At 40.7% G+C, this 15766-nt stretch overlaps 1 protein-coding gene across 3 annotated transcripts in view; it reads right to left on the bottom strand.

Moving 5' to 3' along the window:
- ATRN (attractin) overlaps nucleotides 1–15766 on the bottom strand; it is a 163165-nt gene that overhangs the window by 53730 nt on the left and 93669 nt on the right. For all 3 annotated transcript variants that reach the window (XM_041732303.1, XM_041732302.1, XM_041732301.1), the window contains exons 17-21: nucleotides 15039–15224; nucleotides 14024–14257; nucleotides 9001–9138; nucleotides 6483–6576; nucleotides 4295–4347 (exon numbers count right to left, since the gene is read on the bottom strand). In XM_041732303.1, coding sequence (XP_041588237.1) covers nucleotides 4295–4347; nucleotides 6483–6576; nucleotides 9001–9138; nucleotides 14024–14257; nucleotides 15039–15224 — 705 coding nt within the window. The remainder of the gene's footprint in view (nucleotides 1–4294; nucleotides 4348–6482; nucleotides 6577–9000; nucleotides 9139–14023; nucleotides 14258–15038; nucleotides 15225–15766) is intronic.

Below are 15766 nucleotides of genomic sequence, written 5' to 3'. Positions count from 1 at the left end.
AGATTTTAGGCTCTAACCTAGCTCACCTGCAAATATTAATTGTAGCTCTATTATATGCTAGGTTTGCTTAGGGATTCAAAGTTACAAATTTTTTTTAAAGATTTTATTTATTTATTCATGAGAGACACAGAGAGAGAGAGAGAGAGGCAGAGACACAGGCAGAGGGAGAAGCAGACTCCATGCAGGGAGCCCAATGTGGGACTCGATCCTGGGACTCCAGGATCACGCCCTGAGTGGAAGGCAGACGCTCAACCATTGAGCCACCCAGACGTCCCCAAAGTTATAATTCAATGGTATAAAAGAAACTAAGACTCCATGGAAAAATGGCTGATTCCAGGTCTGGGGCAATGAATATGTGCCTTGATTACTTATTTTTGAAAGCAAGAAAGTCTTCAAATCTAAAGTGATGTAGCAAAAGAAAACAGCTTTAAAGAAAGCTTACTGGGCAAAGATGGTGGAATTTTTTTTTTTTTTTTTTTTTTTGGTACAAAAAGGTGGCTTTATTAAACCACAAGGACAGGACCTGTGGGCAGAAAGAGCTGCCCAAAGATGGCATAATTTAATTCTAAAAAGTCAATTGTAAAAAATAAAATAAAATAAAATAAAATAAAATAAAATAAAATAAAATAAATAAATAAAATAAAAAATAAGAAGTCAATTGTACAACTCAACAACCTGATTTAAAAATGGATGGAGGAGTTGAACAGATATTTCTCCCAAGAGGGTATACAAATGGCCAGTAAGCATATGAGAAGATGCTCAACATCATAAGTCATTAGGAAAATACAAATCAGTTAAATTACAATGAGATACCACCTCACACACAATAGGATGGCCACTATCAAAAAACCAGAAGATGGTAAATGTTGGTGGGGATGTGGAGAAACTGGAAACCTTGTGCACTGCTAGTAGGAGGGTGAAATGGTACAGCTAATGTGGAAAACAGTATGGTAGTTTCTCAAAAAACTTAAAAACAGAATTATCAAATGATCCAGCAGTTCTACTCTGGAGTACATACCCAAAGAATTGAAAGCAGGATCTTGAAGTGATATATATAAACCATGTTCACAGTAGCCACACAGATCACAGCTATTATTCACAAAAGCCAAAGATGGAAGCAACCCAAAGGTCCATCAATAGTATACATAAAGTGTAATATTAAAAAGGAAGGAAATTCTGATATACATTACAGCCTGGAACAACTTTGAAGACACTATGCCAAATGAATAAGCCAGTCACAAAAGACCAGTATTATATGATTGTACTTATATGAGATGTCTAGAATAGTCAACGTTATAGAAACAGAATGATGACTGCCAGGGGCTAGGGGAAGAGGGGGATGGAGAGTTTTGGGTAAGTTTATTTTTAACTGTTTAAGAAACTGCCAAATGGTTTGCCAAAGTGCCTACACCATTTTAAATTCACACAAAGAATGTTCATTGGGACTTTTATCAAAAGTTAAAACTTGTATTTTTTTTTTTTTAATTTAAAAGTAAAAAGCAAGCCACAGAGAAGAGAAAATGTTTGCAAATCATGTATTTGAGGAGGGGCTTATATCCAGGTTATATTGCCCGTTTCACTACTAAATCCTGGTATTTGGTACTGGCTTTATTTTTTCAAGATAGGTTACAACGTACCAAGTTACAAAAAATTCACTGATATGGTGGGGCATCTGGGTGGCTTAGTTGGGTAAGTGTCCAACCCTTGGTTTCGGCTCTAGTCATGATAGTGTCATGAGAGCCCTCAGTGCAGAGTCTGTTTGGGATTCTTTCCCTGTCCCCTTCTTTTCCCTTTGCTCCTCCTGCTTGTGAGCTCTCTCTCTCTTTCTTTAAAATGAAATAAATAAATAAAACCTTTTTAAAAATTCACCAAAGTAGTTTCAGGTTCCACATTTAACCTTTAAGAAACAACCAGTTGTCTAGTTTTGGTATGGTTATCAAAGGATATTATCCATAATTATCTGAAGAGGTTATTAAATATTCCACCCCTTTCCAATTATATCTGGTGAGGCCAGGTTTTTTTAAATGTACTTTAACCAAAGAGATGTATTCAATAGACTGAATGTAGAGCAAATGTGAAAACCTGTTACCTTCTATTAAGGTAATTAGCCAGTGTTGGCTATTGACTCTAGTTATTCTAGGGGTGTATCTCAATGTGGTTTTATTTTTTTTTTTTTCAATGTGGTTTTAAAACACATACCCCAAATGTATAACGATGTTACACATTTTGTTCCTGTTGGCCAATCATCTATCTTCTTTGGTGAAATGTCTATTCAAATCATTGTCTGTTTTCAATTAGAATTGTCTCCTCATTCAGTTGTAAGAGTTTTTAAAAATACATCCTGGATACAAGCTCCTCCAATACATAATTTGCAAACATTTTCTCTTCTCCATGGCTTGCATTTTACTTTTTAAATGGTGTTTTTTTTAAAAAAACACAAGTTTTAACTTTTTTTTTAAAGATTTTATTTATTTATTCATGAGAAACAGAGAGAGAGGCACACAGGCAGGGGGAGAAGCAGGCTCCATGCAGGGAGCCCGATGCAGGACTCAATCCTGGGACTCCAGGATCACACTCCGGGCCAAAGGTAGGCGCCAAACCGCCGAGCCACCCAGGCGTCCCACAAGTGTTAACTTTTGATAAAGTCCTAATAATTATTTCTTACGAGTTGTGCTTTTGGAATCACATCTAAGAACTCTTTCTACTACACAGTAATGAAGTTTTTCTCTTCTTTTCTTCTAGAAGAAATATAGGTATATGTTTATGCGGTTTGGATACAGACACACACACACACACATAAGATATATATCATGTTTATAGTTTCCAGGTGGACATGAATTGTGAGTGGATGCTGTTCAACCCAGGAAAGGAGGTACATAATTATAGTGGATATGCCAAAATATTAACTCCTTTTCTCTGGTTTCATAATTTTGCCTACTATGTGGATGGATTCTCTTATAGGAAGAAAACCACATTTACCCAGAAGGACCTGGTTCCTGTGCCAGATTTACCTTTCATTGAATGTCAGTCATTAGATATTTTATTTATTAATTCCTAAAGAGGTGATTAACACAAATAAGTTTCAGAAGGAATCATTACTTCAACTATATTTAAAAAATTATTTCTGAGGGAGCACCTGGGTGGCTCAGTTGGTTAAGCCTCTGACTCTTGATTTCAGGGTCATGAGACTGAGCCTTCTCTCATGCTCAGCAGTCAGTGGGGAATCTGCTTGTGATTCTCTCCCTCTCTCTGCTCCCATGCCCTCTTCTTCCCCTCCCCCCAGCTATTTCTCTGTCTCTCTAAAATAAATACATAAATCTTTTGAAAAATTTTGTTTCTGGAGACACCTGGTGACTCAGTCAGTTGAGCAACCAACTCTTGAGTTCATCTCAGGGTGCTGGGATTGAGCCCCACGTTCAGTTCCACATTCAGTGTGGAGTCAACCAGAGATTCCTTCTCTCCCTCTTCTTCTGCCCCGCCCGTGGACTGTGCTCTCTAAATAAATAAAATCTTAAAAATAAAATGTGTTTCTGATCTATACATCCTAAAATGTGAAATATGTTAACGCCAAAAAGGTAATGGCAAATGAAATAAGGTTTCAAGAGAACATAAACAGAGGAAAGCCAGAGATGCCTATCTCTGTATTCTCCCCTGATATTTTCCATGGACACATTAACATAAACCACAATCATAATTAACACAATTTTTTTTAAATTTTTATTTATTTATGATAGTCACACACAGAGAGAGAGAGAGAGAGGGGCAGAGACATAGGCAGAGGGAGAAGCAGGCTCCATACACCGGGAGCCTGATGTGGGATTCGATCCCGGGTCTCCAGGATTGCGCCCTGGGCCAAAGGCAGGTGCCAAACCGCTGCGCCACCCAGGGATCCCCTAATTAACACAATTTAAAATGGCATTGCTATATGTCATAAGTGTAATAGAATGCAAATACATCAAATTAGGACACACTTGGGACACCTGGGTGGCTCAGTGGTTGGGTGCCTGCCTTGGGCTCAGGTTGTGATCCCGGGATCCGGGATCGGGTCCCGCATCAGGCTTCCTGTGGGGAGCCTGCTTTTCCCTCTGCCTACGTCTCTGCCTCTCTCTCTCAGTCTGTGTCTCTCATGAATAAATAAATAAATCTTAAAAAAAAAATTAGGACACACTTCCACTAATGGCTTCTATATTCTTTTAGCACTTACCATTCTCAAACCATGGTAAAGCAAGTAACAAAGTTTTAGTGGACTACTCTACTCTGCTTCTAGACAAATATGTATTGTGAAAACACTTACAGTAACATGTTCCTTTGAGAGGATTTCCCTGGTATCGATTTTCCACCTCACACCTAGAAGGATAAAAATAAAGATTATTTTCTATTGCTAGTTAAAATCAACATTCATTTTATTTTTTTAAAAGATTTTATTTATTTATTCATGAGAGACAGAGAGAGAGAGAGAGAGAGAGAGAGAGAGAGAGGCAGAGACATAGGCAGAGGGAGGAGCAGGCTCCACGCAGGGAGCCTGATGTGGGACTCGACCCCAGGACTCCAGGATCACGCCCTGGGCAGAAGGCAGGCGCTTAAACCACTGAGCCACCCAGGGATCCCCTCAACATTCATTTTAAAACCAAGCAGATCCTTTTATATAAAACTGAACTACAAGCAAGTGTGAATCAGTATAATCACATTTTTCACTGTCACTTAGATCAGGTAAGCTGATGAGGGTGTGTATTCATGTTGAGTACAGACCGCCCAGCAGTTTCACACCACCTGCCAACTGATAAACATTTGCCAAAGTGCAGGAGACAAGTCCAAATTTAATAAACCTAGATACTATTTATTATCTTGAAAAACACATTTCCACTTTTGTGTGGACTAAATATTCCTCTAAAAGTGAAGTCAAAATATTTTTCAAATATTCATCTTATTTCCTTCCTACTCTCCCTGGATAAAACTGATCCTGTTCTTTAATAAGAAAAGAATGAGAATCACTTTCACTTAAAAAAAAAAAACAAAAACTCCTTGAACATGGTTTGCCAGTCTGGAAAAAAAAAAAAAAGTTCTAATAAAAAAAATTGTTACTTCCCCCCACAAATATCATCTGTGAATATTGGCAAAGCTCAGTCTCTCACTTCACAAAGCCATTCATACTGGCAGGCCCAGTAGCTAAGAGCTACTAAGAAAGGGGAGAAAGCTTGGGTCAAGCACTTTTCTCAGATAAATAATACATGATATTGTGTCCTTTAATCCAGGGTGATTCTCAGCACTTGCTTCTATCTAAAATCTCTTGAAGAGAAAGTCTTCCATTGGACCTAGGCCTCATTTTGTTATTGCATGCCTAACTAAGGGCAGGAGTGATTAATTTTGCCCTATTGTTCTGTTTGAACCTAGGTCCAAAAGGTAAGCTTAATCTTTGATTAGACATTTCTTCATGTATTGGGTTTAAAGCATCATGAAATCAGTAAATATGACTAATGGTATAAACTATAAAATGCAGACAGAGAAATTCCTTCCTTGAACATCATGATCAATATCTCAACCACTGATGACCTCATTATTAGTGTTTTTTGAAAAAAACACAAAGTTTACTAATGAGGTACCTGCTTGTATCAGCCCAATGTTGTGATACTACTAAACATCTCTCTCTCTTAAGTCTCTTCTTGAGAGAATGAGTAAACCTGGAGCATGTGTTTTATGAGGTTTTCTGGTGAGGCAGATAGATATATATTTGTCAGGGAACAATCTCTTGTTTCAACTCACCAAGGCACTAAAAACAATTATTGCTAGTCCTGCTATTGATAGGGAAACTGAGGCTCAGCTCAGTTAAGTGATATGTCTCAAGAGTGCTCTGCTTCATGGCGGCAGAGCCGGGACTAAAACTCTGTCTATCTGACGCTATCTGCATCTTCATGTATGGGAACTCCAGACTCTTCCCTGGAAGATGTCTAACATACTTCACCACATAAAATGCTAGAACAGGGAGTGTTGATGATCCTCTCCAAGCCAGAGGATCATCTCCACTATTAGACAACCAAAATGCTAAATAAAAGATTGTCCTGGAATACCAACTCTTCCAGCTCTTTCTCAGGAAAGGGTGCAATCTCCTGATATGACAAAAACTGAACAATGGTTGAAGTTAAAAGACTCATCCAAGTCAGCAACACAGGAAATGTCAGTGTCACTCAAACATAAAAATATGAACTGAAAAGCCATCAAGGAATTGCTGCTGAACTTGTGACCTCCTCAGTATGGAGGCTAACTGAATGAGACCTGTTGAAATAGAAAAGGCAGAATTCCGAATTCATCAACCTGGGGATCCCCCAGAGCCCATGACAAAAGGGTACAGGGAAGGGGTGGCTCTTGTGGTCTAGCAGCTTCATAGCCCCTTGACCTCCCTGGCTGTACAGACCTAGCTGGCCTGGCTGTCAGTCACTAAATCCAGGTGTGGCCTGTGGCAGAGGTCCCAGGAGTGTGGTACTCACAGCTGGCACTCGTCCCCCTTGACGCCCTTGGTGGTGCAGAAGCACTTGCCCGTATTGGTGTTACAGAGAGAGGCATGCCCATTGCACTTGCATGCTGGAGAGAAGGAAAAGGAATGGAGGTCACAATTGGCTTAAAAGATTACCACTATCACAGAAAACATAATTTTATCTGAATTGGATTTGATAGGAAAGGTTGATTAAAATGAAAGCATTTAATGGATAAGATTCAAGTTTTCCAGTTAATGATTTATCTCAAATAATGTTAAGGTAACATTAAAAGAAGCAAAGTCCAAGGACAGGAGGAAAGTAGAGTGCTGGTTTCCACTGCCATCTGAAGCAACCATTTTGATCTAATTTTATCTTTACAATAGACTGTTTTGCACTATGATGACTCTTTCATTCAACCAGTAAACATTTATTTTATTTTTTAAAAAAGATTTTATTTATTTATTCATGAGAGACAGAGAGAGAGACAGAGAGAGAGAGAGAGACAGAGAGAGAGAGAGAGAGAGAGGGAGGCAAAGACACAGGCAGAGGGAGAAGCAGGCTCCATACAGGAAGCCTTATGTGGGACTTGATCCCAGGTCTCCAGAATCAGGCCCTGGGCAGAAGGCGGCGCTAAACCACTGAGCCACCCGGGCTGCCCCCAGTAAACATTTATGAAGCATCTCTAGTGTACCAGCTGCTGGGTATGGGGACACAGACACAGGCCCTGCCCCCACAGAGATGCTCTGAGCAATAACTGCCCCCGAGGGGGAGGCTTGATTTGGCTGCACTCAGCCTCAGATGAGGTGCCTCCTCCACAAAGGCCATGTTTCAAATCCTAGCAGGGCTCAGAAGTGGGGTGAAACTGCAATGGTAGGTCAGTGTTTCAGAGGCCTTACAGGACACACCACCCTGGCTTTCTCTTTAGCTTCTGCAGAAAACTCCTGTCACCTCCTCCTCTAGCCAACAACACATCACCTTCTTTATCTAACACATAAGTGTGAACCAGGACACATTTTATTTGCCAGGTAAAACGTGTCTTTTGCTCAATACCTTTTCACCTTACACTTTATTTTTCTGTAAATAAATTAACGGCATTGTACTTTAAAAATAAATCCTGTGGAAAAAATAAACCACATCCAGGTTCCCTGTGTGGCCACATGTTGCAGTAAGTCTTTGGGCAGGGGATCTTATGCACAGTCCCCACCCAGTAATGCCAAGTACTGTGACTACTGTCAAACTCATGAATTCCAGTCACAAGGAGTAGGAAAATGTTTTTATTAAAAACCTTTTAATTGGAGCAGGAAATGTTCTTTAAGAGTGGTGGGAAATAGGAGTAAAAGAGTACTTACGACTGCCTACATTTCCTGAGGGCTTACTATGTGTCATGCACTGCTCTGACCACTTCCATCTCAACCACCAACCTTTTATCCCCATTTTACGGATGAGGAAACTGAATCCCAGAGAGGTTAAGGGATATACTGCTAAAATGCCAGCTCTCTCTTGACTTCTCTGGGATCAGATTCTCAAGGGCCATGCTAAGGAGTTTGGAGGTGGGATTTGGGGAGGAGGTAGAGATTTTCCTTTCTTATTTATTTTCCTGCTCAGAACCCGAAGGGTCTTCCCACTGGAAATAAGAACAAGCCAAAAGGCAGTTTGTCAGTCTCACTGGTCATTTAATAAAAAATGTATTAATTTACATTCTAACACTTAAAAGTCCTTACTTGCAGGAATCCATTTGATGTGTATGGGGAAATAGGGGATGATTTAAACCTTTAAATATCCTAGAAGTACTGAGGAGTCCAGCTCCTGGTTAAAACCCTATGTGTGATTTTTCAGACCTGACCACAGGCCATTACCCAGGCTTAGCCAGCTGGCCTCCCACACCTGCCTGGGGGCAGTCTTTGAAAGGAGCTGAAATCAGGGTCTCAGGCACCCCACCACCCAGCAGAGTTCTCTCTCTGGCTTGCATTCCTAGCAGGAGTCTTCATTCCTGAGTCTCTTTATCTGAGGCCTTGGGCAGACCTTTGGGAGCCTCTGCCAAGCCTCCTGGGGAAGGAGGGGGGAACCCTGAAGACACTGTTCCCACTCTCTGTCCCCAATACATTTCCCCTCGTTCTCACCTCCCCTCTCCTCTCCAGGGTCCATGACAGGCTTTTGCTAGAGCCTTTTGTTCAGGGCTCTTCCCACCTCTGTGCGGATCCACCTGGTGCTCAGCCAGCACCCTGTCCAGGAGGGAAAGGAACGAGGGGACTCGGAGCTTTCTAGGGTTTAGGTTAAGCCTCTTGCTTTACTACCACAATAAGTGATTAAAGGCTTAACTCTTCCATTTTTGGCTTGTTGCTTTAACTGGCTACTCTGCTACTTGGCAGCTCTGCTCACTCTCTCCCAGGCTCAATTGAGCTCATAACAAGTATGATAAGAAATGCAGTATCCAAAACCAAGTGCCTTTTTTCCTCCTACATACTCAAGTCAAACTGAGGACTGTGTTCCACCTGGTTTGCAATCAGTAGCCCTGAGGGATCTGACTTACGCTGACATCTTCCCCCATTGGTGGGATCACCATAGAAGCCAGATATGCAGGTCTCGCAGTGCTTGCCTGTGGTCAGGTTCTCACACTTCTCACAGATACTCTGATTAATGCATTTGCTGTGGCCATTGCACTGGCAAGCTGAAAGAAAAAGAATTTTAAGAGGCCTTTCCCGTGGTAGAACAGGGTGGAGCATGTTCCACAAGATTTACTTGCAACTATCTAAGTTCCTTATAACCTCTAAATACCTCAAAATCATTAAAAGTGGCCCACTAAAGAGTAGTTTGAGAAATAAAATCAAAACATCCATACAGGGCTAGTCCAGGAAAATCAGAAATATACCACAGCAAGGTGAAAGTCTACAGCCATTAAAAAAATAATTTGTTATTGTTCATAAAAATAATGCATGTTCATGAGATAGTAAATTTGGAAAACATAAGAGGGGAAAATCATATTCAACTGCATCATGCAGAGAACACTGTGCACATCTGGAATTTTCGGTTCCAGGGATTTATTTTTCTATATAGTTTTACACAGTTGTGCTCATATTAATACTCAACATTGATTTTTTTTTTACTTACAGTACAATGACTTTACCACATTATTTCATCTATCATAAAACCTTAAAAGACAGAATGAGTTCTATGAATCATAACAGCTTTTTAACCATTCCCATATATTCTGATATTTAGTTTGCTTTCCATTTTTTTTAGAAAAATAACCATTTTTATATATAAAAACATTTCCACAAGCGGAATTAGTAAGATTCTTGATGCACACAGGACTTTACACCTAGAAAGGCCTATGAAACTTGAACCTCTCAGGACTGCTTAAGACAGCTGTTCAGGCTGTGCACTGCAAACTCTAGTGGGGCCACTCACAGAATACACAATCTACACCACTGCAGGCAGAAGACTGGAATTTGCAAATCTTTTTCCCCCTGCTTTACTGAGATACTACTGACACATAATATTGCATAAAGAATGTAATGCATTGATTTGATACACTTAAATATTGCAAAACGATTACTACCCACAGTGTTAGCAAACACTTGCATCATGTCACATAACTATTTCTTTTTTGTGATGTGAACATGTAAGGTTTACTTTTTTTTTTTTAGCAACTTTTGCAGATCTCTGTTGGTTGATAAATGTGATACAGCTTTCTGCCATCGTGGCAACTTTCCAATAGCCTTGCACCTATTGTTCACCCACCTGTTTTCTACCCCATTCCTGCAGGTATTTGAGTTGTTCTATACAGACTGCAAGTGAGAGACTTCAAAATGACTATAGCAGTTATTATTGCACCAAAAATACTTAAGAGGTGTGGGAAATGCACGTTGTTCCTGTGAAGATGAACAACTGTATATGTATCAAAAGGCACAACACACACAAAAAAAGCATACCTAAAACCATTTATCAATAAAATTTGTATTCTGGTTCAAGATAAAAAGACTAGAAAAATGCTTCTCTTTTTCTCTTCCTCTTCAAAATCCCACTGAAATTAACCAGAAAAATGTAAAAACAAGGATAAATCAACTGGAAATGGGGTAAGAGGAAACGGTCCTATCAGATGCACTGAGACATACTTCTGAATTACTGAGCAATTTCTAGAAATTGTAAAACAGTGTCAATCTGACAGAGAAAGAGGAGTTGAGACACCTGTCTCCTAATGTAGAAGGAGGGAACAGTCAAAGCAATGAGATGGACTTTACCAACTGACACCTGAGCAATCCAGCTGAGGCTGGAAGACAGAGCAGGCCTCCAGAAAGGGGCAGACAGCAAGAAGTGCCTCCTGACCAGCTCTGCATCTGTTCAGTCTCACACTGTATACAAAAATAAACCCAAAATGGGATTATGGATGACCTAAATATAAGAGAAAAATCTATGAAACTTTAAAAAGAAAACATAGGAGTAAATCTTTGTGATCCTTGATTAGCTAGGCACAGATTTCTTAGCTACCATACCAAAAGCCCATGGTATAAAAAAACACTGATACCTTGGACTTCACAAATTTAGAATTTTTATATTTCAAAAAATATCACCAAAAAAATAAAAAGAAACCCACAGAATGGGAGAAAGTATTTGCAAATCACATGATCAATAAGGAACGTGTACCTAGACTTCATAAAGAATTCTATAGGTCAAAAAAAAAACAAAAACAAAAACAAAAAAAAAAAAAAAGAATTCTATAGGTCAATAATAAACAAAAAGAAAATTAAAACGGGCAAAGAATTCGAATAGACATTTCTCCAAAGAAGACACAGATGGCCTGTAAGATGCTCGACTTCATCAGTCTAGAGAAATGCAAATCAAAACCAGAGATACAATTTCTCACACACTGTATCTGATATAAAAAAAAAATGACACAAGTATTAATGTGTGGAGAAGTTGCAACCTTTTCAGACTGGCCAGTGATGTTGAAAAATGGTACTGTTATTTTGGAAAACCTCGTGCCTTATTCCTCATTCCCACCCCCAGCCCTAGGTGATCACTAAGCTATTTTTTTGTCTTCATATATTTGCTCTTTTTTGGACATCTCATATAAATGACATCATATAATATGCAGTCTGCATCTGACTGCTTCTGAGGCTCATCTGTGTCAGAGACTACAGTACTCCCCCCCCCCCATTATCATCTAGCAGTATTCCATCATATGAAGATATCACATTTTGTTTATCCATTCACCAGGTGACAGACACTGGGTTATTTCCACTTGTATTATGAATAATGTTGCTATGAGCATTCACTGCAAGTTTTGTGTGGATGTGTGTTTTCAATTCTCTTGGATATATACTGGGCCATATGATAACTCTATGTTTAACTTTCTGAGAAACTGCCAAACTGTTTTTCAGAGTGGCCGCACCATTTTACATTCCTTCCAGCAATATGTGAGGGTTCCAATTTCTCCAATGTTGTTGAACATCTTTTCCTGTGCTTTTGGCCATTTGTGTATCTTCTCTGGAGAAACGTCTATTTCAATCCTTTACCCATTTCTTAATTGGGTTGTCTTTTTGCTGCTGAGTTTTAAGAGTTCTTTGTAAGTATTCTGGACTCTTCCAAATTTGGAAGAGTATTAGACTCTTCCAAATTTGCAAGTATTTTCTCCCATTCTATGGGCCGCCATTTCATTTCTTTCTTTTTTTTTTTTTTTTTTTTTTTTTTATGATAGTCACAGATTGAGAGAGAGAGAGGCAGAGACACAGGCAGAGGGAGAAGCAGGCTCCATGCACCGGGAGCCCGACGTGGGATTCAATCCCGGGTCTCCAGGATCACGCCCCGGGCCAAAGGCAGGCGCCAAACCGCTGCGCCACCCAGGGATCCCTGGGCTGCCATTTCACCTCCTATATTCTCAATATTAATAAAAATGCACCGACTTAAATATTTCATGAATCAAACTAGTAGATAAGAAACAGAATTACAGATCCTTTGACATCTTAGAAAAAAAAGGGAACACAGAAAATTTGTTTGGTAGACAAAAGACTGGTTTCTTATCTTATTTTACATTTCCCTGCTTTGTTTCCTTTTCTGAGAAAGACTTCTTAACATCCTTTGCCCACTTCTTTTTTTTTTTTTTTTTGAAGACTTTATTTATTCATGAGAGACACAGAGAAAGAGAGGCAGAGACACAGGCAGAGGGAGAAGCAGGCTCCCTGTGAGGAGCCTGATGTGGGACTCAATCCCAGGACCTGGGATCACCACCTGAGCCAAAGCTCAATCACTGAACCACCCAGGTGCCCCTGCCCACTTCTTCTGTTGAGCTGACAGGGCTTTTTTTCTGGAGGGCAGAGGTTTACATACTCTGAATGATAATCACTTATTACACGCACTGCAGAAATGTTCCTCCAGCCTGTCTCTTGCCTTTTACCATTGCTCACAGTGGTCTTTCCCTTACAGAAGTTCTCACAAAGAGTCCTGTTGCCAGTGGCACCTCAGACAGACTCTTGGGGAAGTTCCTACTCACTAACCTCCTGGGGGTCTTAGCACCTGCCTAACCTCTCCCAACTGTTCTGGCCCATCAGCACATTCCTGAGTATTTACTGCAAGTCTGAATCAAAGGCCAATTTCTCAGGGCAGCCTCCCCAGCAGGTGTAGACTCAGGCTGTAGGCCAACTCATGGTCTATTCCTTCTGGTACCAACTACTGGAAGGAAGAGGGGGGAAGAGAACAGAGGGAGAGTGGGAGGGAAGAAAGGACACAGAGGAGGCAGATAGGCTTAATTTTTCCTCTTGCCAAAAGGGATAGGGACCTTCTTCCCTCTCCTTTTTCTTACAATTTTTCAAGAACCTGTATTTACAAATCCTTTCTCTATTCCTTTGACATGTATATGTATGTAAGTCTTTTTTAAAAAACTAAATAAGGGGATCCCTGGGTGGCGCAGCGGTTTGGCGCCTGCCTTTGGCCCGGGGCGCGATCCTGAGACCCGGGATTGAATCCCATGTCGGGCTCCCGGTGCATGGAGCCTGCTTCTCCCTCTGCCTGTGTCTCTGCCTCTCTCTCTCTGTGTGACTATCATGAATAAATAAATAAAATCTTAAAATAAAAAAAAAACTAAACTAAACTAAATAAGCCTCTAGTCAGCACAACAATCCAGGAATGTTTTTCTTAAGGGTTTGGGAGCCATCACTTTGAAATGTAAACACCAATGAAGACAGTACCCTATATCCTTGTCACTTTGGGAATTCAGTCTTAGGTGCATTTGTGCCAAACTAACAATCATCTGCTTGCCATAAAGATACAAGAAATTTTATTGTTTTGGATAAAGGCAATTAACTAACACAGGTGGCCATCCCAAATACCAGGTAAATTCATAATGAACTATGAAAGAAGGTACAGCAAATGGTGCTGTCAAAAATCCTCTCATGTGAGGACAAGTTATTCATCTTAAGAACATTTTTATAATGGATTGTATGCGCCTGGATATTTAAAAGGGTGATATTTCTCTCTGTTTCTGCAATCTTACCAGTGGACTGCCTGTAGGGTACACTACAGTCTGGTTTGATTTTTGGATACACAAGACATCTTACCTGGACAATGAATGAAAGACCAGTTGTATCTGCTGTCCTCCAGGCACATGCTGGAATTGAGAAGGGGCTGTGGGTAGGAATTTCCTGCAGGGGCCTGAGAAGGCATCTTCACTGGTCCTTTATAAGAGCCCTCTATGCATTTCCCTTTGCCAGTATTGCTGGGATCGGTGCACCAGCCGCAGCCTGGCTGCTCCAGGCAATGGCTGCAGGTACAGTAGCCCGAACAATTTTCAGCTGTAAAAGAATACAAGTTACCATTCACTACCACAGGTAGCTTTGAATTCATTGTATTAAATTACCTTTTTAAAAAAGTTTTTAAAAAATGTATTCATTTAACTAATCTCTATACCCAACATGGGGCTTGAACTTACCACCTCAAGATCAAGAGATGTATGCTCTTCTGACTGAACCAGGCAGGCACTCCTAAATTACCTTCTATTTAAACAGACTATTCTGTCAGTCAAAATTCCTATTCTGAGGTGACTGCTTAAATGACACAATAAATTTAAAGAGCCCCCCCCAAAATTTAAAGAGCCCCAAATCTTGCCCAACATAGAAAAGCGGTTTCTCCCTTCCTCTATTAATCCCAGGATGTGGACACTGAAGGGGACTTAGCAGAAAGCACTTATTTCATCAATCAGGAAAGGAAGATGTATAGACATTACATGGGTTGAGCAATATGATCCTAAAGCTGGGCAAGCTATTTCCGTACTCTGTCCTACAGTGCTTGCTTTTTAAAAAATTTTTTACTTATTTGAGGGGGGAGGTGAGGAGGGGCAAAGGGAAAGAATTTCCAGCAGATGCCCCCTGAACACAGAGCCCAATCTCCTGACTCTGAGTTCACAAAATGAGTCAGAATCAAGAGTCAGATGCTTAACTGACTGAGCCACCCAGTGCCCCTACAGGGCTTGATCTTGCATGAAGGTTCTCCTCGGGCAGTCTCTGATCTTGTCCTTAGAATGTTCAGAGGCTGACAGCACTGCCCTACAGTGGGAGCTGCACCCTCTTCACTTACGGGGGCAGCTGCTCATGGTGTACCACTCCATACACTGGCCAAAAGGGAAGGAGGCCACATAGGCATTGGAGTCCACACACTGCTTCATGTTGCTGCACCACATGCACTCAGAGCTGCCACTGGTGCACTCGCCACACGCCGTCCGCAGGGCACACGGCGTCCGGCACTGCTTGGCGCTGTGGTTCGCTGAAAAGAAACCCAAAAGAGACAGACACTTAGAGTTCTCACCATGTTGGCTAAGATCAAGGGCTTTCAGGATAGGTCACAATCCACTAGTGTGTCATGAAATCAAACCAGTGGGCTACATTAAATGTAGGAGAAAACAGAAAACACAGAGTCACCATGTACTGGTTAGTCAAGTATATTCAGACACTTAGGGGGAAAAAACTCTTTTCAAAGAGCATTAAGGACAGATATGAGGAAATAAGCTAGTCTTTCCATAAGAGTAGGGTTTTTTTTTTAAAGATTTTATGTATTTATTCATGAGACAGAGAGAGAGAGACAGATACAGAGACAGAGACATAGGCAGAGGGAGAAGCAGGTTCCCTGTAGGGACCCCAATGCGGGACTCGATCCCCAGACCCAGGATCATGCCCTGAGCCGAAGGCAGATGCTCAACCGCTGAGCCATCCAGGCCTCCCAAGAGTAGCAGTTCTAAAACTCATTACAATATATGGGACTCAGGATGAACTTCAGGGGTTTTAAAATCCACCTGAACATGAAACTTG

This window comes from Vulpes lagopus, chromosome 18 (genome assembly GCF_018345385.1).
Source record: "Vulpes lagopus strain Blue_001 chromosome 18, ASM1834538v1, whole genome shotgun sequence".
Classification (NCBI taxonomy): Eukaryota; Metazoa; Chordata; class Mammalia; order Carnivora; family Canidae; genus Vulpes; species Vulpes lagopus.
The sequence above is the reverse complement of the archived record's forward strand: the minus strand, read 5'-3'. Positions and strand labels throughout refer to the sequence as shown.